At 50.3% G+C, this 20,476-nt stretch overlaps 12 protein-coding genes across 12 annotated transcripts; 6 read left to right on the forward strand and 6 right to left on the reverse strand.

Annotated features, from left to right (window-relative positions):
* Positions 1–125: 125 nt before the first annotated feature.
* On the forward strand, positions 126–757 carry DL89DRAFT_65794 (uncharacterized protein). Its single transcript, XM_040891958.1, has one exon. It carries the CDS (start codon positions 160–162, stop codon positions 640–642), a length of 483 nt encoding a protein of 160 aa, XP_040740630.1. The 5' UTR covers positions 126–159; the 3' UTR covers positions 643–757.
* Positions 758–1,183: 426 nt separating this feature from the next.
* On the reverse strand, positions 1,184–1,864 carry DL89DRAFT_216466 (uncharacterized protein; the record flags this gene model as incomplete). The annotated part of the gene is made up of 1 exon (XM_040884312.1): positions 1,184–1,864. A coding segment is annotated over one exon (681 nt), but the record flags the coding sequence as incomplete, so codon positions are not given.
* A 2,192-nt stretch (positions 1,865–4,056) lies between these two features.
* Positions 4,057–4,768, forward strand: DL89DRAFT_65804 (uncharacterized protein; the record flags this gene model as incomplete). The annotated part of the gene is made up of 1 exon (XM_040891959.1): positions 4,057–4,768. One exon carries the CDS (start codon positions 4,057–4,059, stop codon positions 4,708–4,710), a length of 654 nt encoding a protein of 217 aa, XP_040740632.1. The 3' UTR covers positions 4,711–4,768.
* Positions 4,769–5,091: 323 nt separating this feature from the next.
* On the forward strand, positions 5,092–5,547 carry DL89DRAFT_295488 (uncharacterized protein; the record flags this gene model as incomplete). Its single annotated transcript, XM_040890643.1, has 1 exon — positions 5,092–5,547. The coding sequence occupies one exon, from the start codon at positions 5,092–5,094 to the stop codon at positions 5,545–5,547; it is 456 nt and encodes a 151-aa protein (XP_040740633.1).
* A 1,163-nt stretch (positions 5,548–6,710) lies between these two features.
* On the forward strand, positions 6,711–7,233 carry DL89DRAFT_270171 (uncharacterized protein). The gene has a single exon (XM_040888589.1). It carries the CDS (start codon positions 7,050–7,052, stop codon positions 7,209–7,211), a length of 162 nt encoding a protein of 53 aa, XP_040740634.1. The 5' UTR covers positions 6,711–7,049; the 3' UTR covers positions 7,212–7,233.
* Positions 7,198–8,267, reverse strand: DL89DRAFT_270172 (uncharacterized protein). The gene has a single exon (XM_040888590.1). It carries the CDS (start codon positions 8,241–8,243, stop codon positions 7,401–7,403), a length of 843 nt encoding a protein of 280 aa, XP_040740635.1. The 5' UTR covers positions 8,244–8,267; the 3' UTR covers positions 7,198–7,400.
* A 205-nt stretch (positions 8,268–8,472) lies between these two features.
* DL89DRAFT_270173 (uncharacterized protein) lies at positions 8,473–9,944 on the forward strand. Its single transcript, XM_040888591.1, has one exon. It carries the CDS (start codon positions 8,537–8,539, stop codon positions 9,875–9,877), a length of 1,341 nt encoding a protein of 446 aa, XP_040740636.1. The 5' UTR covers positions 8,473–8,536; the 3' UTR covers positions 9,878–9,944.
* On the reverse strand, positions 9,917–10,422 carry DL89DRAFT_270174 (uncharacterized protein). The gene has a single exon (XM_040888592.1). It carries the CDS (start codon positions 10,315–10,317, stop codon positions 9,961–9,963), a length of 357 nt encoding a protein of 118 aa, XP_040740637.1. The 5' UTR covers positions 10,318–10,422; the 3' UTR covers positions 9,917–9,960.
* A 1,116-nt stretch (positions 10,423–11,538) lies between these two features.
* DL89DRAFT_295492 (uncharacterized protein) lies at positions 11,539–12,015 on the reverse strand (the record flags this gene model as incomplete). Its single annotated transcript, XM_040890644.1, has 1 exon — positions 11,539–12,015. The coding sequence occupies one exon, from the start codon at positions 12,013–12,015 to the stop codon at positions 11,539–11,541; it is 477 nt and encodes a 158-aa protein (XP_040740638.1).
* A 2,510-nt stretch (positions 12,016–14,525) lies between these two features.
* DL89DRAFT_65823 (uncharacterized protein) lies at positions 14,526–15,617 on the reverse strand. Its single transcript, XM_040891960.1, has one exon. The coding sequence runs from the start codon at positions 15,336–15,338 to the stop codon at positions 14,766–14,768; it is 573 nt and encodes a 190-aa protein (XP_040740639.1). The 5' UTR covers positions 15,339–15,617; the 3' UTR covers positions 14,526–14,765.
* A 482-nt stretch (positions 15,618–16,099) lies between these two features.
* On the forward strand, positions 16,100–16,954 carry DL89DRAFT_270176 (DnaJ-domain-containing protein). Its single transcript, XM_040888593.1, has one exon. The coding sequence runs from the start codon at positions 16,165–16,167 to the stop codon at positions 16,543–16,545; it is 381 nt and encodes a 126-aa protein (XP_040740640.1). The 5' UTR covers positions 16,100–16,164; the 3' UTR covers positions 16,546–16,954.
* Positions 16,955–16,970: 16 nt separating this feature from the next.
* Positions 16,971–20,458, reverse strand: DL89DRAFT_260267 (uncharacterized protein; the record flags this gene model as incomplete). The annotated part of the gene is made up of 2 exons (XM_040885764.1): positions 16,971–20,054; positions 20,261–20,458. The coding sequence occupies 2 exons, from the start codon at positions 20,456–20,458 to the stop codon at positions 16,971–16,973; spliced, it is 3,282 nt and encodes a 1,093-aa protein (XP_040740641.1).
* Between the last annotated feature and the right edge of the window lie 18 nt (positions 20,459–20,476).

Below are 20,476 nucleotides of genomic sequence, written 5' to 3' on the forward strand. Positions count from 1 at the left end.
ATAGCGACAAAAGAAAAGGAAAGCAGGAGCGCTAATCGCTGGGCCGGTCCCATTTTTGTGTATTTCAGGAGATCTAGCATGTGCAAAATCACATTCGGGCCGCCCGTTAGCGCCCGCGCGTGGGATAAAATTCCGTTTTGTGCATCCCGACCCAGTGGAATGCCTGATTTAATCTGCGACTGCTTCCCTGTAGCCAGCGCTTCGTTTATTTCGTGGCCGTGCTGTCAACGGAACAGCCATGCATGTCTCTTCCACACACACAATGCTGGCGAATGCGTGAGCGCAATCGACCCCCAGCTATCGCAACAATACGTTCCCAGTCATCTGAGTCTCTCTCCTTCCCATGGGCGATACTCCACGCCTGCGTCTCCCCTTGTTCTCCTTGCTCTCCTCCTTGCCAGTTCGCATCCAGCCATTTTACTCTTCTCTTGTACATTCGTTTACAGCATGTGCAGTCTCATAAAGATCATCGACTGTCTGGTGATAGTGTCACTCGCATTTAATACCATCGTGCTGCTGATGATTGCCCATGGCGACATAAAGCCTGAGCGCAAAATTTGCCGCTCCCCGTTTGTCGACGAAACCAGCTACCCGGTACACGATGACGACTCGAGTATTCAGTTCCGGTGTTGGAACATTTAACTCCCCTCCCACTGCCACCAATGTACATAGCCCTTTAGTGCAAAAAGCGACCTTCACTGCCTTTCTGTTTCTAACCACGTTTATTGATTAGTGCCCTCCCGGTTGAATCTCGTCCGCTTCGAATGAATTATACATAGCCTGTATATTACCTTAATTCACTGACGCGCACACGCAAAAGTCGTCATTGGTGAATGTTTTTTTTACTTAATTACAGAGACATCACCTTCGTTTACGAGCTGCTGTCAAGCAAGATGGCCACTGCCCGGTTCGGGTCATTGTTGCTCAGCTGCAGCGCCTGCACCACCTGGTCGCGTCCCACATCCGGGAACATCCCCTGCAGCATCGTAATCTGCTCCTCCGACGCCTGCTCCATGCCCGGCGCCAGCTCATTCAGATACGACCGAATTGAATTCGTCGTCGCCGCACGCGAAATCCCCGGCCGCGCCTGATCCGGCTGCACACGCTGCTGTTCTCCTGCACCATTTACCCTCCCAATCCCAACCGACCGCCCCATTGTCTGCGCTAGACCTGCTGGCCCTGCGCTCCGGCGAACCACCGGCACCGTGCCTTGCCCGCGGTTGCCTGTAGGCTGTGCTGACGTCACCACCGGCAGCACCCATCTTCTTGCCATGCTGCTCATCCACTGCGGGAACCGCCAGCGCTTCAGCCCGCCAATGTCGGCGCTATATACCATGCTCGCCAGCACTCCCGCCAGCGCCGGTACCACAGTCTGCGGCAGCCGCAGCACAAACAGATGCAGCGCCACCGCATACACCGTCCATTTGTCGCTCAGCTCCATTCCAAACACTCGGATCCGGTACTTTGCCGGAACAAGCACATGGAACTGATACAAAACAGCGAAAATCAATGAATACGGTCCCGCCGCCACAATATTGAATCGCTGCCCAGTGGTCCGCATCGCCAGCAAAAATAGCAACACTACCTGCAGCGTCTGCCCCACCAGCGCTGTCACAAATAAAAACGACGCAAACTTTAGCGTCCCAAACAGCCGCTCGACGCTACGCAGCTGGTACAGCAGCATCATCGAGGCCATCACTTCCGTTGAGTTTGGGAACGCCGCCAAAGACGTTGCTAGCCGCCAAAACTGCTTGTCCCGTGTGATATATGGCACCAGCCGCAACCGCAGATATGGTTTCCAGTTCATTGTAGAGCAGAGTACTGACGCCCCACCCAACCCCAGCATCCACAGCTTCGTTGCTGGTGCACCAAATAGTCCTGATGCTACCATTGTCGCGAATTAAAATAATATGGATGAGCGTGGCGAAGTTGAATTGCAAAAAGTACAAGCTGAATGGAAAGCAAAGGGCGGACTGTGAAGAGGGAAAAGCGTGCCAGTGCTTCAGACTGGGAGCTGTTGGCTGTCTGCAGACGCTGGCGATGATGATTGGTCAATCAATCCTCGGTCGGATTAGTCCAAATAATCCAATGATTAGATCGGCACATGACGCACATATACGTGTCGTCAGCGGTGATGTGACGAACGGCGGGCCCAATAATAATAACACTGCATCCTATCATGCCTGAAGCGACGATCTCTTCTGTTGTGGTATCTCTGGTCAGGATCTGCAAGATGTGGTTGCTCAAGTATCTTTATGACAGCCTACTATCTATTCCATCCAAACATGAATAGAATATATACCTGCTAACTTCATATCTAAAGTCACGTAAATTATTAGCTTACATTATGTTCTCTTCAATACATTCACTAGTAGATCACTGGTAATGGGCAAAGTGGATGCGCTGTCAAACCCAGAATATGGAACGGGTTCGCCTTTCAGTCAACTTGTGTTTTTTTTCTCTATCCACTCCTCATCAGAAAGCAAGTATTACAGATTTCCTTGACGCACACCAAAAATGCCTTGGTGGCTGGGATGGTTATTGCCGTATGTACGCTGCATTATCCCCATCCCGGCCCGACATGGCTGGATGCAAGAAAGGGAGAATGCCTTCGCTCACAGCTAAGCCAATGCCATCAGATGACAGCAGATTGCAGAAAGCGTACAGTCCTTCTGCAGCAGTGTAGAATGTTAGGACATCAAGACACTGCCTGACAATGTAAGAAGGAGGTGTAAACCGGATATCAGAATGCACACGGACAAGTGGTGGTTTATGAGGATGGCGCCGTACACCGAGACCAGGTTTGCATCATGCTGTGGCAGAAAGAGAAACGGACGATTGGAAGGGCAGACATTCCACGCCTCTCATGCCATACGTTTCAAGAGCAAGACATGTCTGGTGCTTTCATCTGCAGACAAGCTTGCTTGTGAAACAAAACTGACAACCCCCACATGCACACACACCTCAATTTTCACAATTGTGCAATATGGATGTGTTCTCCCTGAGTCTTGTGAAATAAGGAATCGTCAGTTGCTGTGCGTGCCGCTGTATTTTTTAGGATGGCAAGCGTTGCGGCAGCCAGCTGAATGGCGGGTGGGTGGAAGGGCGGAAGGGTGGACAGGGTGCTCCACATAGGCGCGAGCAATCCGATTCCCCTCACAACATTGAGCCAGCTACCCTGTCCTGGAAATCATTCTTAATGATTACCACGGCTCCAGCTTTCAGGATCCTCTTGCTCTTTAACGTTGAATTAAATACAGGGCCAGTATTACATAGGCAATGCTGGGTTCATTCTGGAGCTACATGCCATGAAAACTCGTTGCGCTTATCAGAATATTTGTGTACGCGCTGTAGACATAGCAGTTGAAACAAGTGCCTAAGGAAAGAGGCGACCTCGGGAGTAAACAGCCACATGTCCTGGCCACCAGAACATGATGACTGCTACCCATCCTCACTGCCCCTATGACATCCATATGCATGCCCTGGCCAGGTGAACAGCATGCAGGCAATTGTGCGTGCTGCTTTCAAGCAAGATGCCGACTCTCGTCAATTTGCAACCAAGGCATATCCGGCAGATGATAGCTATTCTGTCGACCACTCATTCGTTAGTGGGAGGAGTAGGCAGGGAGCTACACACAGGCTTTGCTTGTTATTTTGCAGGAAACTGGGGTTGCGACTGGCGTGAAATAGGTGGTGTTCAAGACACGGCAGGGTACTAGCCGTCTTTTAAACCCCTAGGTGTGCAACTCCCAACAACAGCTGCACATTCTCTCTCTACCACCACTACTCATAAATAACACCAGCTTACACTTGACACTCCTTATCATGTCTACATATGCAGACAAGAGATATTCTGAATCGCTATACCTTTGGTATAGTCTGTCCAACACAAAATCTGTCGTTTTGAATGGTTCTGACTCTGATACCATGAAGAGACGGAGGCTATAGATCGCCTGCAAGAAAGCCCAGCATGAGACGTCGACTCTGACTGACTACCTGCAATTTGCTGACGCCTACAAGAACCGCCCTTGGCTAAGCTTACATCTGCCCGAGTTCATGACAAAAGCCCCGCTCATACTGGAGTGCCAGGTCGAGTGCTCATGTACTGACAGCAGCTGCAAGAAGAGGCATGGGCGCGTTTGGAAGAGCAACGTCAAAGAGCTGAAAGATTGTGGTCTGCTGCCCTCGGTGAGCGAACTTTGCATAATCCTGTATAAGGACTGTCCGAAGAACCTCCATCTCGACGAGGCTATCCAGGAGCTCGTTATTCCCAGTGGCGCGATTGCCAACACGAGGCTTACCAAGTTCCTAGGACCTGGTTTGTCCCTTGCCGGCAAGGACCAAGGTCCAGAAAACGCGAAAATAGAGATGGAACGGGCTGTCAAGTGTATCCTCGAGCACTGCCCGCATGTCGAGGAACTGTGGTTCCATCCAGAGCGCGTTTGGGGCCCAAACAAGGGACTTCTTTGTGACATATCTGGTGTCGGAGCGGAGATGATGACGGTGCTTCGCAGTATGCTCCACCCGCGCCTAACGATGATGCAGGTCACACGGCCGTTCGCAGCCTATACCGACCAGCCATTCTCGCCAAGTCTCCAGTATCTCGCACTGGACCTGAAACTTGTTTCGGAGCTCGTGCACTTGCCGCTTATCCCAACCGCCAATATCCGTCATCTCGAACTAATCGGAATCTCAAGCGGCATCAACTGAGGCATTCTCGAAATGGGGGCAGATGGAAGTGTGCATTTCCCAAATCTCCAGACGCCTGTGTTGTGGTTCAAGATTCCAGCGATAGGCACTGTGTATTCCTCACTGGACATATCCAGAGTTGTGATACCAGCGACCGTTGATGTCGAGGTTAATGGGATAAACAATAGCAAAGGCGCCATCTGGAAATACTTCACAAAGGGATGCCACCAGCTGTCACTCTTTGAATATCCGTCGGTGCTTAGAAATATTGACGTCTACAACCTCCAGCGCTCTAGACATTTCAAGCTCAGGTTGATCCCAGAAGAGGGTGATCACAGCAAGCCTCTCCCGTTTGTGGGGATGAGAAAGTTCTTTGGCCACAGGAACTGCGAAATCCGCAAAATGTCGGTGACTGGCATCGAGCTCATGGTACCTCCGACCATGAATTTGCACAGCGTGGGGGACCTTCATCTGTCTCTAGGAACCGCAGACAGCGATACCATTCTCAACCTGGCACACCGGCTGACGAGGCTGAGGATTCTGCGTATCCGCTGTTTCTCGATGTACCGCAAGGATTTGGACAATCCTGGGTGCAGGGTTCACTTTGTAAACAAGGATCATGAACTGGATATCATTGCTTTGCATGCAAGGAAGGTCCCGATGGTAACCAGAAAGAGCTTGGTCTGCCTGCACCTGTACCCACGCATGGCGATTGATCCAAATAGGTTCATCGAGCTGGTGACTCGGTTCCCAAACATGGCTGAGATACATGTTAATGGCGAGATAGCCGAGTATGTGGACCGGGCTTTTAATCCTCTTCCTGTCATAACCAGCGCGATTGACCCAAGCATGGTGTAGCTCAGTTTTTCATCCGATTCCTTCTTTCACCTTTTGTATCCGCACCTATCCGTATAAATAGTATCTGTGAACGAGCTACAGCGAAAGTGAAGTATTGGCTAGAAGCGAACATACAGAGCGCTGCAAAAAGCCCATTGCTGAAAGGACAGCTGTTATACGACTAGTCATGGGCAACATAATCCGCTACATTTCCTGGATCATCAGGGTGCATCACATTGCGTATTACATCTTGTGCCCCACCAGCAACTCCGGGACTGCTAAATATGGCTAGATTGCGGCACACCAGCACACAAGAAATGGGTTTCTAGAACAAAAGCGGTCACGAAAGTGGTATGTAGTTCTGAGTTATTCTGTTTATTAGCTCACAAACAGAGGGCGCTAGCTAATAGGAGGGGTAATCTCCCAAGCCCGAATTGAGCGGCGGCCCGTGGTAAAATCATTTTCCTTCAAGCCCTATCTGAGCAGACAAGGGCATGCTACGTCGTTCGTCTAATCTATAAGAGGTTTAGAGGATGGAACGTCAAGACCCATGTCATTCGTGCGGCAACATCTTTTTCACTTCACATTTTCGAATTTTATATCTAGTTTCCGTTTAAATAGAAATTTGCAATTTCCTTTGCCATACTCATGTTCAACCCTATCGATAATAATCATTTCAGATGCCACTTTGAAGGAATGTTTAAAAACGATGATAACGATGATGTTCAGTATTTCGGTATGTTGATGGCATAAACCCAATAGAATATGACCAAGTATCCTGTTCATACTTGCCCGTAGTATATAGCTGCTATAAAATTCAGATCTTAGACCCCTCAGCCAGGCCACAGCAGATTCAGCCGTTGTCCTCAGTTCAGTTTCTGGTTTGATTCCTCCAATATATTTGTTAAACTCTTTTCACAACAGAAAAGCCACACAGATTATTTTTTCGGGGGGTTCAGCAAAGAACCTGTGAGCAGCAGTGCACACTATAAAAGAGCGTAATCTCAAACCTCAATTGGGTGGATAGGAATACAATGGGTCATTTGTCATTCACTCTGGGGATGGGGGTGATGACAATAGGGTGTCAGAATGTCATAATTATAGTTTTCCAGCACCTCTTTCACTTGTTCCTATATTCTTATGCGAGGTTTCTGTTTTTCATACATGTATGTAGTCTGGTTTAACTCTAGTATTCTTGATCATCACGAGAATATGAATTAGATATGTAATCCTATGGGAACATTTCCAGAGGATTCAGAAAAGAACTACTGTAGTTGTGAATTCTGACACTCGCTCATAAATTACTAGGTCCCTTACTCATATCCGCCCTCACCATGTTGGTTGTACTAGAATCGAACGCTAACCATCCCTGATTAAGCTACAGCAAGTGCAACCGTTAACTTTTTGCTACCTTTTGTTTGGTATTTTCTACATAGTTTTTTAACATTGCTCATGCTTCAGATGCTACATGACAGTGAGTTTTTGGATATAGCTAACACATAGTGTGTGAAATACATTACATTATGCCCATACTAGGTAGGCATATTGCAATGTCTGCTGGCAGAGATAGCTGGTGTAGTTCAGCCGGTGATTATCAACACTTCCTAAGCGACACCATCATCAGTTTAAAAATGGTTTTTCATACAAATGCTGCCAGGAACTTGACGTGTTTGTGTTTTGAGTAAAAGAATAAACCTGTAGAAACAATCTGTATCTCTGTCGCATGCGGCCTTTTATCTGTGCGTCCTGGGGGGGTGTGCTTTGTTCCCTCGTGGCTAGTCTCACGTGCCCATACACTACAAACTTGCGTGCGTCACACCATAACTTTTCTATAGTGTTGCACTACAATATATTATTTTCAAAATGACATTCAGCTAGTGGTTATCGTCGTCGCTATCCTGGGTAGCTACTGGCTCTGCCTTCATGCGTTTCAATGCTGTCTGCTCATCCTCCGAACCGTCCTCTGCGATGCTCTCCTGGTGCTCAATCGGCACACCGTCCTCTCCAGGTCCAAACCTACTCGGTTCTCTGATTGCCTTATGACACTGCGGGCATGCCAGTCCGCGCGACCCACCTGCCTCGACAACCCTGTCTACGCAGCACGGATGTAGAGCAGCTCCACACCCATCGCATACAATCCCGCATGTCGCTATTTCCTTACACAGCGAGCACTCGTGCAGCAAGTCCTGGTATGAGTCGTTCAAAAACGACTGTAATTCGATGGTCGCCCGTGCACCCATGACCACGAACCCGCCGTTAGCGCGGTTGAGCCAGCCGTCGCCACACAGTTTGTCCAAGAGCAAGCCAGCATCGGTTAGCGAGAACCCTGAAGGACCTAGACGTGCAGCCTCGCGCACAGCCTCGTGGTACGTGATGCAAAAGTTTCCCGAGGGTTCGGTGCAAATTTGCTCTATTAGTGCCTTTAGTATCGACAGCTCAACCGGGCTGTACGGGGTCGCCTGTTTTGAGATCTCGTCGGCATTGGTGTTGACAAGTGCCCAGTCGCGGGTACCAGTAAGCTGATCCATGCGGCTGCGCAGCTCGAGCGAGAATATTGATAGCGAGTTGTTGGTACGATCAACAATGTGCTGCAAGTCAATGTCGTCGGTGTTAAATATGCGCTGCATTGCGGCCCGCAGCTTTTCTTCACTAAAGAACTGTGCCGCCATGCACCACTGTGCCAGCATGCGCTGCTCATCGCTGTATGATTGTGACATTGAATGCGTATAGGAGGAAACTGGCGAATGAGGGTAGCCGTCATGCACACAAGGCAGCCGGAGGGTGATGGTGGTGGTGGATGTAGCGGTGATCGAAGGTTATGGAGGACCATGTGACAATGGAAAATATGAGAGATGGGTGTGTGGCGTACATGTTCTATTTACATGACCGCGCATAAACCTGGACAAAACAATAACAACAACAGAAACTCTGCCTTTCTCTCTTTCTCCTCCACTTGGCATCGACGCTCTCTTCTTTGTTCTTGCCACAGTCTTCATCATAGGAACGACACATGCTCGCACATTACATAGTGGCAGTTTTCTTCATACTCTCGCAGGCATTGGCATCTCGCGGCGAAGAAGTGGCCTACACGTGGAGCGTCTCGCATGCAGAGGCGCCGCACTCGAACCGCACGGTGATCAACAATGTCTTGCGGCTGCCGGTGGTAAACGTGACATACAGTGATGTGCTTGTAGTGCATATCACCAACCAGCTCGACACCTCGATCTCGCTGCGGCTTCTAGGTATGACTAACACAACCACCGATACGCTACCATGCCTGCTGGCGCCCGGTGATAGCTCTACGTACCGATTTACTATCGAGCAGAGCGGCACACACTACATTGCGGTGACATCCGTCTCCAGACAGCATAGCTCAGTGCTGATGCGCGTTCCAGTTATCGCAAATGACGCCGATGAAGTGTTTGAGTACCAAGACGAGTCTGTATTCCTATTCGAGGACACCCATGGTATGTTTACAGTTAACGGCGAGCAACGGCTACCGCGGATTTTGATGACGCCATTCTGGGTATATCGCGTGAGACTGCTGAATCTTGGCCACACATCGGTGATGTTTAGCATGGGTCAGCACGAATTGTCTCTAATGGAGATTGATGGAATCGAGTACGAGCCAGAGCCAGCACACTCTGTCAACCTGCTGCCGGGGCAGCGTCTCTCGGCAATGGTCACTGCCAAGGTCTCCAATGATGTCAATTACGCATATCAAGCGACCTTCTTCGACTCGTCCGCATCTCTAGATCTGGCTGATGGCGGCCAGCCAGCCAAATCTGCAGACATCCGAGCAACATACCAAGGCATGCTCGAGTATTGGACAGGCAACCCCACCAAGCCTGTCGGGGACTGGGCAGCAACTGGCACACGATTGCACACGGCGCAGATGACTCCAATGGCGCGGTTTGGGGAATGGGAACCCACGACAATCGTCTCTATCAGCGAATGTGTACGGGTCAAGAACAGCCGCTCTATATCAGGCGCCGATACCAGTGACACAATGCAGATTTCGGACACCACTGGCAAATGGCCGTTATGTGAGAAGAGCCATTCGGTTGAGGTCACACTCAAGTATCAGGAGATTGTGCAGCTGGAGGTGGATTCTGTCGGCAGTATGTTGCTCTGGCTCAACACGCATATGTTCCAGGTGATAACCAAAGAGAAGCATATGGGCGCGTCGCATGCAGAGCTGCGTAGCGTGGACAGGCTTGTTGCTGGGAATCTGACAGTAGTCAGGTTCAGGGCCGATGTCCCAAGCGTGTGGGATTTGCAGATTCCTGGGGCGCCAAGAGTTGTGTTCGTCGAGGCTGCAGACCGCATCTCTGACACCGACTTTTGCTAGCAGCTTTCATGCTCAAAAGTTCCCAGGCCGGTGGATGAAAAAAAATACATTGTCGTAAATAAGGAAAAGCGGGTGGTGGTGGATTATACATGTGCGCGAGGTGGCATGGCCACTATGTCGGTGTCCGATTCGTCGTCGAATCTGAGCAGCGCCGGGTCTATAGGCGAGTAGGGTGGCAGTTCTTCAGACTTTGCATCGAACATGCTGCTTATCGACGAACTAAAGGATCGTAGCGATGCGGCGGAGCTGTGAGTCCGTGGGGGCAGCGGCGGCGCCTGGAGAATGCTGCTTGTCTCGATCATCGGCTCTTCGTCGTCTAGCCGCATGGCGCCCTTTTTGCGCCTGGCCTTGGATTGTTTCCGCATGTACTTGTATGTGAAAACGCTGACTACAATGAATGCAGCAGCAGTGACTCCTCCGATAATAGCCGGCGTGGTCATCGTGGTTCAGTATAGCAGGAAAAGGAAGAGAGAACTGCAGGTAGTGAAATAAAGGGCTGGGAGGGGGAAGCCGCAAAAGAGAAAGAGAGCAAGCTTGAGCGCCAACAGAGGACCGAAGGAAGCACCGTAGTGGTTCAGAGGATAAAGAAAATGTACAGCCTGCAACCTGATACCCACTAGTGTCCCCACTGGATGGCTGCAGGCGTAATATATACAAGAAGCGCTTAAGCTGTTCCCGTTTGTCACCTGTTTGCCCAAGCCCCAGCACCAGAGCTCCGCCACCTTGTGCGGCAATTGGCGAAGAGGAATTTTTTTGCCAAGAATTTTCCGGCCAGTTTTCGGAAACCGCATCGAGCGAGAATTGCCCATCTCCCCTCTCTGAATACCGCAATGTGTATGACACAAGGTAAGATGCACACGGTAGCTTGGGCAAGAGCCTTCTTGGCATGCATGAGCATATTGGATCTTGCTGTCCATCGCCTCGGCCTTCACTGGCAAATGGATGACGGCTCCCCTATCGACACGAAAAACACAACAAAAAGCAGGAGCTTATTTTTAGGCCACTGTGAAGGGCAGCGGTCGGCGGCGATCCTCTCTTGCACGAACCGATCGGTTTGTTGGTGAAAGCGGGCCACAGGTGATGTTCGGGTCGTGAGAAGTAGCAATTCCAGGACCGCGAGCGCAACACAATTTAAGCAACCCTGTTGCCAGCAACCGACATCAACGTGTCTGTGCACACGGGTTTGACCATATAATTTAGCCAGAGTTGGAAAATGTGGACGTTGTGGTGCACATGGTGTGTGGATGGAGCGTACATACCAGCAATTAAAATATAAAAAAGACTATGATTCCACAGCTATTAACCACAGCTACCCACAATAATATGTGGGGCGTTGATACCCGGAACATCGCCATCATGTTTGAGGTTACGAGCTATTGAGTTGGGTCTGGCTGTAGCACCCAAGTAAAAGAGAGCATATTGAGAAAAGGCAGACCAAGGCAGCCTTAGAGACATAATAGGGAGTTAGTGAAAAAGGAGAGAAATGTCAGACTGGTGACTAGACCGATTCGAGAATAAAAGAATAAGAAAAAGATGAGAAGTAATCTAATTATCTGTAGAATATTTCAACTTCTCCATCGCCTCACGGTACATAACACTCCTAGCCACCAAACCCCATGTGATCAAAACAACCTCGATCATCTCCCGATCAACACCTGGCTCTACTGATAAATGCCCAACCCCTGAGTATCAAAGAGCCCAGCGCTGAAAGTCGCCACAATGCCTCTGCTGTTTTGCAACTCCCACTTCATTGTGCGCATATCGACCGCCCACTTGTATTTTGTGTCTGATGCATCAGTGAACTTCCAGCCCATGCCCTTGGCGCGCTCGTTTGCTTCAATCCGTGTGTTCGGCCCGTGGATGATAGCAAAGCTGGTGACGAATGCATCAGAGTTAGCTACCAGAAGCTCTTGGCCGGTCAATGATAGGGGAATGGTGGTGGTGTCGAACAGAGTGCGCTCGTCGTCATCAAAGTCTGCTATGGCGGTGGAGAGCGTGATCTTGGTGGGCTCCGAGCCCAGCGTGTAGCGGAGCTGGCCATACATCCGAGCTTGCGCCACGGTGTCCACGTGGCCGTCAAAGACGTGCCAGCCCTTTGACCCCTTGCGTTTGAAAATACTATATGCTTGGCTGCTCATAATTAAAAGACTAATTATCGATGGTATGAAGAAAGGTGGGAGAAGTGGTGGCCTGTGGTTGCAAGAGCGCTGTTTTATAGTGGCCTTGCAAGGCATAGCGAAGAATGCGCAGGTAGAATAAAACCAGATGCAAGGTTTTGTGTGATGATTCTCCGTGGTGCTGCATTCTTTTTTCCAACGATACCTTCCAGGACGATCACCCACCTCTTGGCATGCGTTATCGTGCCAAAATATCGTGTTGCCCAGGCGACGATCGAGGGTCACCTGTACAACCGCGTGTGTAGCAGATGCGGCTGCACCTGGCTCTACAGCAGCCATAGTAGCCACTGCTATCGGTAAAAATTGACCAGCAGAGTACTGCAGTGGTTCCAAAAAAAAAAAGCCGTAGCTGAGGTTGCAGGCTTAATGCGTCTTGCAAAGCGAGACGCGATTAGGCACTCCCCCTCCTGTTGTATGGCAGTGAGACTAGCCACGAAACAAAGCAAAGACCACAGATAAAAGCCGTATGTGACAGAGATACAGATTGTTTCCACAGTTTATTCTTTACTCAAATACAAACACATCAATCCCCTTTTGCTAATCCCATCATTATCAATTGATCGGCGAATTCTATATAGTTGCATTGGCAGTTCGGCAGTTATGTTATGTTCGTTGAATGTGTGGGGATTTTAAAAGTTATATTCAATACTGTAAGAAAAGAGAGAAAAGTGAATAGACGAGTTGCGCATGAGGAGTCTTTCAATATGGCCGTCTGTGCAACTTATCAGAGGCTAGACTCTAGCCTCCATATTGTAGGCTGTAGTAAGGCTCTCATTGGCACCTGGCTTGCTGTCACCTGATTCGGCTGACATGTCGACGTCAGGGAACAACTGCAGCAGGTATGCCAACAATGTGATAATTGTAAATCATCCTAGCCATGTTTCATACATATATTTCTTTACTTCAATTACCTTCCTACTTTGCTACTTTAGATATTCTTCTTACCATTTACAATTAGGCTTATTTTATTATTGATATATGGCCAAGCAGCATTATAGACTAATATCTATTGTTTAATGATTTAAGGTATTAAAGTCTTATTGCATAGAAGTTAAAGTAAAGCCAGAGGAGATAGTAGAAACTTTGGGACCATGTATATAAGTACCAGCTTCTATATTCAATAAGGTTATAGATATGTAATTAATTCTGGTACTAGTATAGGTAGAATAGATATTACTTGGTCTGGTCATTTGTAGCCTATAGTTACTAAGCAATGCCTATATCTGCCTCTGCTGCTCTCTATTTTGCATAAGCCAATGTTAATAATATAAGTAAGAATATAGTGCATAGGAATTATCACTGAAGTATAGTATAGAGGTCATTCACAATTACTAAACTAGTTTAAAGATAGTTAAAACTTTTAATACTTTTATTCTTTTATTTTTTTGCACTTCTATAAAACCCCTATCAGTATCCTAAAAAATTTCAGTTAATACACAATTAATATGCTTCTACTGAGATAGAGGCTGGGTCATAAGAAATCAACTGAATTTTTTTAGGATGCTAATGGGGTTTCATAGAAGTGCCCTTTCATGCATTTTTGTTTATTATATAGGAGGTCATTCAGAGTTAGTTATCTGCATAACAATTATTTATACATGTTGAAACTATTAGCAATTTTAGTGAAATAAAAATTTTACCTAAACTACTATTGGCATCTTAGAAAAGTTTCAGTGAACATAATTTCCTTATAGTTACTTAGCCACATCTATTGAGATATTGACTTTTGTTGCCCAATGATAATTAACTCTAAATATACAAAGTTTTTTCTTTCTGGTTGAAATTATGTTTACTGAAACTTTTCTAAGTTACCAATAATAGTTTAGGTGAAATGGCAAAAAATATTTGTATTTTAGAAATCACTTATAAGCATAGAAACATTCTGTACACAATAAGTAATATTAACCATAAGAAAAATAACTAGTAGCAAATATCTATTCTGAAAACGATTAATCAAATATCTAACAAAATTGTAATATACTAAAATTTACAAGTCCAAGAATGACCCCCATAATCTAGCTGCTATTATCTTTTTAGCTATTACTAAATATTCTGATTTTTAAAATATTTATTCACTATTAGTACATGATTTATAATTTGTTTATTGGTAATTCTAATATATGATATATAGTTTCTTTAAACTTTCTTATTTGTGAATAGCCTCCTATGTGCCTACTGCAGCTATCCCTGATATCAATATATCAGCCAAATCAGGTGACAGTAAGCCAGCCACTAATAAGAGCCCCGCTACAGCCTACACTATAGAGGTAGCATCTTGATGGGTTGCGCAGGGATATTTTCAATATAGCCGTCTGTGCAGCTTATCAGAGGTTATTCCCTTTTCTCGCTTCAGTATTAAAAGGACCTTAAAAGTCCCCACATATTCAACGAGCACAACAACTGTAAATAATACTAAATTAATTGGGATCACATCTATTTATTATATTAAATTAAAGTGTGACTCAGACACAGTCAAACCGATTTGAATAGGCACTCTATGACACTGGTTGGCGGAGGAGTGTCTAAAAACCATTAGTTCAGATGGTGGTGGCGGCTATTAATTCTGAATTATTGGGCGTTAATACCTGGAATATCGCCATCAAACGTAGAATTTTTCAACTTCTCCATCACCTCACGATACATAACACTCCTGGCCACTAAACCCCATGTGATCAAAACAACCTCGATCATCTCCCGATCAACACCTGGCTCTACTGATAAATGCCCAACCCCTTGAGTATCAAAGACCCAGCGCTGAAAGTCGCCACAGTGCCTCTGCTGTTTTGCAACTCCCACTTCATTGTGAACATATCGACCGCCCACTTGTACTTTGTGTCTGATGCATCAGTGAACTTCCAGCCCATGCCCTTGGCGCGCTCATTTGCTTCAATCCGTGTGTTTGGCCCATGGATGATAGCAAAGCTGGTGACGAATGCATCAGAGTTAGCTACCAGAAGCTCTTGGCCGGTCGATGGTAGAGGAATGGTGGTGGTGTTAAACACGGTGCGCTCGTCGTCATCAAAGTCTGCTATGGCGGTGGAGAGCGTGATCTTGGTGGGCTCCGAGCCCAGTGTGTAGCGGAGCTGGCCGTACATCCGAGCTTGCGCCACGGTGTCCACGTGGCCGTCAAAGACGTGCCAGCCCTTTGACCCCTTGCGTTTGAAAATACTATATGCTTGGCTGCTCATAATTAAAAGACTAGTTATCGATGGTATGAAGAAAGATGGGAGAAGTGGTGGTCTGTGGTTGCAAGAGCGCTGTTTTATAGTGGCCTTGCAAGGCATAGCGAAGAATGCGCAGGTAGAATAAAACCAGGTACAAGGTTTTGTGTGACGATTCTCCGTGCTGCTGCATTCTTTTTTCCAACGATGCCTTCCAGGACGATCACTCACCTCTTGGCATGCGTTATCGTGCCAAGATATCGTGTTGCCCAGGCGACGGTCGAGGGTCGCCTATGCAACCGCGTATGTAGCGGATGCGGCTGCACCTGGCTCTACAGCAGCCATAGTAGCCGCTGCTATCGGTAAAAATTGACCAGCAGAGTACTGCAGTGGTTCAAAAAAAAAGGGACTACCCGAGGCAAAGGTCCACCTGCCTGGCAACGCTCTAACGCACCAACAGCCGGCCCTAGGTACCCTCATGGACATGGGTGCTGGCATTAGGCCGCAAGTGCCGCCCTGTGCTACCATGCTCAAGATTGGCTACAGGTAAAAGGGCCCCAAGCGCCCGACAGCCCACTTTCCCCTCCTCAGTTGGCTCTACAGGTACCTTCCTCAATACATGCCGATAAACACTCATTTGTCTGAATGCTAGCCATGGGGCCAAGGTACATGAGGAAATGTCTGCTACATGCATCAGTGCAACGGGTAATCTAATCAAACGCGCGCCGACGCAAATGCAATCACCGCGCCTCTCTGCAAGAATAGGCCTGGAAATGCCGCACCCCCGCAAGCACAGCAGGAAAAGAAAAAATGGCATAATTTTTTCCCACGTGCCGCATATTTACGCCTCGTGAACTGCACTCCGCCTTGCATTAGCAAAACCCCTCTTACCGCTTTACAGCCTGCACGTTAACAGCACTCCCACTTTTTGCCTCGCTATAAAATAATAATGGATGATTTAGATTTTTACGACATCCTCGAGTGTGCCCCACACTCCTCGCTTGCCGACATCCACACACAGTACTACAAGTTGGCCAAACGACACCATCCGGACAAGACCGAGAAATCCGCGCTCTGGGAGAAGATCCGCGCAGCCCACGAGGTTCTAGGCGACGAAAAGCAGCGCGCGCTGTACGACCGCTGGCGCGCCAGCAGAGTGCCGGTGCCGTTTGAGAAATACAGACAGACGGCGCAGGCACATGCGGTGCACTGGAGCTTCAGTGGCCAACGCGCAATCTCCGATAGCAGCGCCCGCCAGTGGTGGGAGTGGCGCGAGCAGGGGAACCGCGTGCCGGATCTGTACGAGCGGTTCCGCAACTACGAGGTGTGAGGTTTGCGTTGCCCGTAATAGCTTTACTGGGCGGCGTCTGCGGATAATTTTTGCGTGTGAATAGTAGTTATTTAGGAGGCGTAATGCTAAATTCCACTCAGTATGCCGCTTTTGTTTGATCAGATACTCGAGGACTTGAAGGGAGGCGAGCCCGATATGAAGAGCGCCAGGGAGCTCGGTGCTAGACGTGTGGAGGCGGTGGGCAAGGAAGTGCTCGCGGGCCCGGCGCTCAGCACTGCATGCATGCAGAACCTCGATGCGCTGGTCACTACCGTCCACCAGGTCCGGGCCTCCCACCCACAGGTGCAGGATGCACAGGCGCGGATCGGCGACATACTGGCCGACGCCCAAGAGCTCAGCTATCATATCTCCGAGTGAATGAAAATAAATATTATCTCAATGGTCTAAGGTATTTAAAAGGTATGTTATTTTTTGCGGCTCGCCGATCGCCTCGGCACATACTCTTCGTCGTCATCCATGAGGTCCTCGTCGGACTCGTCCGAGTCAAATTCCTCGGGGTTGGTGCTATTTGGATATGTGATGCAGGCGACACGGACGACTTTCAGGTTATTGCTGGCAGGCACACGCTTGCTCGAGGGCTGGTTGGTCTCGGGGTCGTCGGGGACGGGCACGTCGCGCAATAAAATGGGCTTGCCGGGCATTCCCGCGTACTCACCTAGGGCATTGGGTACCGGCAGGCGGCCGAGCAGACGTGTGGCCGTGAGGGTATCGCAGCTTCCCCACTGGATGCGCTGCCGCCGGCGCTGCTTCTTGCTGCCCACATCGACCGACGGCAGGCGCGGCAGTTCGATTGATTTGCGCTTGCTGCCGTCATGTGCATCGCTGCTGTCGCTGGGTTCCACAGGCCCAGCCTCTTGGAACCCCTCCAGTAGTGCCCTGCTGGAGCCCGGCATAGCTGCCATGTCAGTGTCGGACAGGTCGTCGGCAGGCGTCAATGGGCGGGTCTCGACCAGCTCGTGGATCGCGGCATTGGCGGCAATCGGCAGATTGGCCACGCCCAGTCCCACTGTGTCGTCTGGCAGCTCTGCGCTGGCCATGGACACGTCGCTCGCCGAGTCGTCGTCGTCCAAGCCGCTGGCATAAACATAGTCGCCGTCCTCGTTGATCTCACCGCGTGCCACACGTCGCAGCAGCGCGCGCTCCTGCATCATCGACGAGGGTGACGGCGGCCGGTCGCCCTCCTTTTCGACGGTGTATTTCTCGATCTTGCATGTAAGGTACGTCGAGTTGCGCCTGGTGTTGAGTTTCGTCAGCCGGTCCAGCTGCAGGGGCCCCATTTTCGACAGCGGCTTCTGGACTACGTGCTTGGCCTTTGGCAGGGTCTGTGTGGCACGGAACCGCCGGCTGCCGGAAGTCTCTGCATCAGCTGCTGTGCTTGTGGTGACTGCCTGGCCCAGACGACGTGCCCGCAGCGACCGCAGCCGTGCCAGCGCCGGGGTCTCCTCTTTTTCCTCCTGGTTCTCCTCTGCGTCCACTGGCTTCGATGCTACTGATGCCATGCTGTTCGTGTCGTTCTCTGCGGATTTGGGTTCTGGGCCGACTGTGGACGCAGGGGCTGCGCGCGGTCTGTCCTCAGAGTCTTGCAGCGAAGCCTCGGCGCTCTCAATAATGGGTTCAGTGGAAGGCGCAAAGGCAGAGATGTTGAAATTGTTGAACGTCGATGCATTGGCCGATAGCCGCAGTGACAGCCGCGGCGAAAGCTCCTCGCCATCGTGCTTCATTTGCACCTGCTGCGCAGCGGCCATGTTTTCGTCGGCCATCAGGAACAGGCTGTCGATATGCGCGATTGTCGGCGAGGCAGTGGCCGGGCTGTCTTTGAAATCCATGTCGCTGACCAGATTGGCATCGGTTATTTTGCGTGCCTGCCGGACAGGCGTCTCTGGGCCATTCTCTGCCGACTCTTCGTCGATGGCCATGGGCGAGACCGCGCTGGACTCGTTGCTGCTGCGTGCAAGCTCGCCCAACGGCATGTCATCGTCCTCCGACTTGTCTGCCATATCAGCTGCCTCTACATTTGGTGTGCTGGACTTTAGCGGAATGAACGGCATCGACGAGTCCACTGTGGTGCCGTGGGTTGCGTTACATGTCTCGCTCTCCTCGCTGCTGTCGACGGCGATCCTGCTGCTGCCTTGCTCCAGCGGGTCCTCGTCCGACTGCGTGCTATGGACTGGCTGTATTGGCGGCTGCACCCGGGTCTTCTGGAATCCATGGACGTGCAGTGGCCGTGCAGAGTTTCCGGAATGCATGTCGTTGTGGTCGGTTGGCTGGTGTACCGGTGGCATCATGTGGGGCTTTGCAGCAACCTGCACAGACCGTATAGACATTGGCGGGGATTGTGGCAGGCTGATTTCCTCCGACCGCTTGTCGATTTCGACGACCGGGTAGACGCGCGCAGTGACCATCGGGACGCGTTCCGCAGGGGCACTCATAGGTGCATGTTCCGGCGATCTTGGCGACTGCCTGCCCAGTAGGCCGATTTTGGCGCGGAGAATCGAGCGTTTGGGCTTGAGTGTCGTCGGAGACGCTGGCGGGTCGGTGTCGGGCTGCTGTGGGGTGGAGTTTGGTGGTTGGGTTAATAGGGTGGAGAGTGGAATGGTGGCTGTGGATGCGGGGAAGAGCTGGGTAGATTGGGAGTGGTGCAAATGGAGGGTGTCTTTGGACAGATGGATGCTCAGGCGCGGGCTGTTGCTGATTGACACCAAGGAAGGATCATTGACTGACAAAAGTGACTGGCTTAACATGCCGCCGGCAGCCGAGCACACAACCATGCTGCGCTGGCTGCGCGGCGACAGCGCAGCCAGGCGCGTGCCCAAGAGCAGCAGGTAGCGGCGGGCACGTTTCAGGTGCTTCTTCTGCTGTTTGGAAATGGGCCGGGAGGCGGGGCGGTCAAGCACAGTGGCGGCGGCCTCGGCAGCGGCATGAACAACAATATTGACAGTGGTGGCAGCATGGTTGGCGGAGGAGCGCCTGCTGGGAGTTAGTGTGGAGAAGATGCGGGAAATCAATCGCGTGGCGCGATTTGTGGATGACCGGTGGTGTGTGGTATTTACCTGTGGATGGTGATGGTGGTTGCTGTTGTGAATTGGGCGGGCATTGTCGCTGGTGTCGCTAGGTGGCGATGACCGCTGGAACCAGTTGCGAATGGACCGGCCGCGACGGACCTTGGTGGTCTCGATTGTAGCGGCAGATGCGTTGGAGGCGGCGAAGGCCGGTGGTGAGGAGATCATTGGCTCGGACCGCGACAATGGCGGCTCGGACCGCGAATAGGCCAGTGGCGGTGGCACCCACCCCTGGTCCTTGCGGCGACGCGCACTGACCGAGCCCTTGAATGCCAGCTGCTGCAATTCGTGGCGGCGGCGGCGGAATGTGCGACGTGCAAGCGCACCACGGGCGATCCGCTGTATTAATAAAGCGCTGCTGCGCATGCGCATGTACTGTCTCTGGGCCATTATGCTCCTCCACCACGCTTGTAGCTTGACTGCGCTCGCCTACAAGAGAGAGAGAGAGAGAGAGAGAGAAAGAAAAGCGGTGGTGGCAACAATCAGCAGTCAGAGAACACAAAAGGTATGTGAGCGAGAAAATAAAAACCCACAGGCGACAATAGTCGCTCTGCTGGTGATTGTGAAAAGCTGTAATGAATAGAGAAAGTGCGGGTGGGAGGATGTCTGGAATAGGAAATAGCAGAACGGCGTACCTCGTGCTCTGGGGTGTTGAAGTATACGTCGTCCAGCGGCAATAGCATCAACACCTGGGTCCTCCGGCGGTGCTCGTCGTGGGCCTGCATTCTGCGAAACTCTGCATTGGACGCGGGCCCGAATAACGCATCCTCGTCGTCGGCATCGCTGGCTATGCTATCAACATCCGACAGGCCGCTGACCGGGCGATAGCTCATTTCTATAGCAACAAATGC

The sequence above is a fragment of the Linderina pennispora genome, assembly GCF_002104995.1.
Source record: "Linderina pennispora strain ATCC 12442 chromosome Unknown DL89scaffold_15, whole genome shotgun sequence".
NCBI lineage: Eukaryota > Fungi > Kickxellomycota > Kickxellomycetes > Kickxellales > Kickxellaceae > Linderina > Linderina pennispora.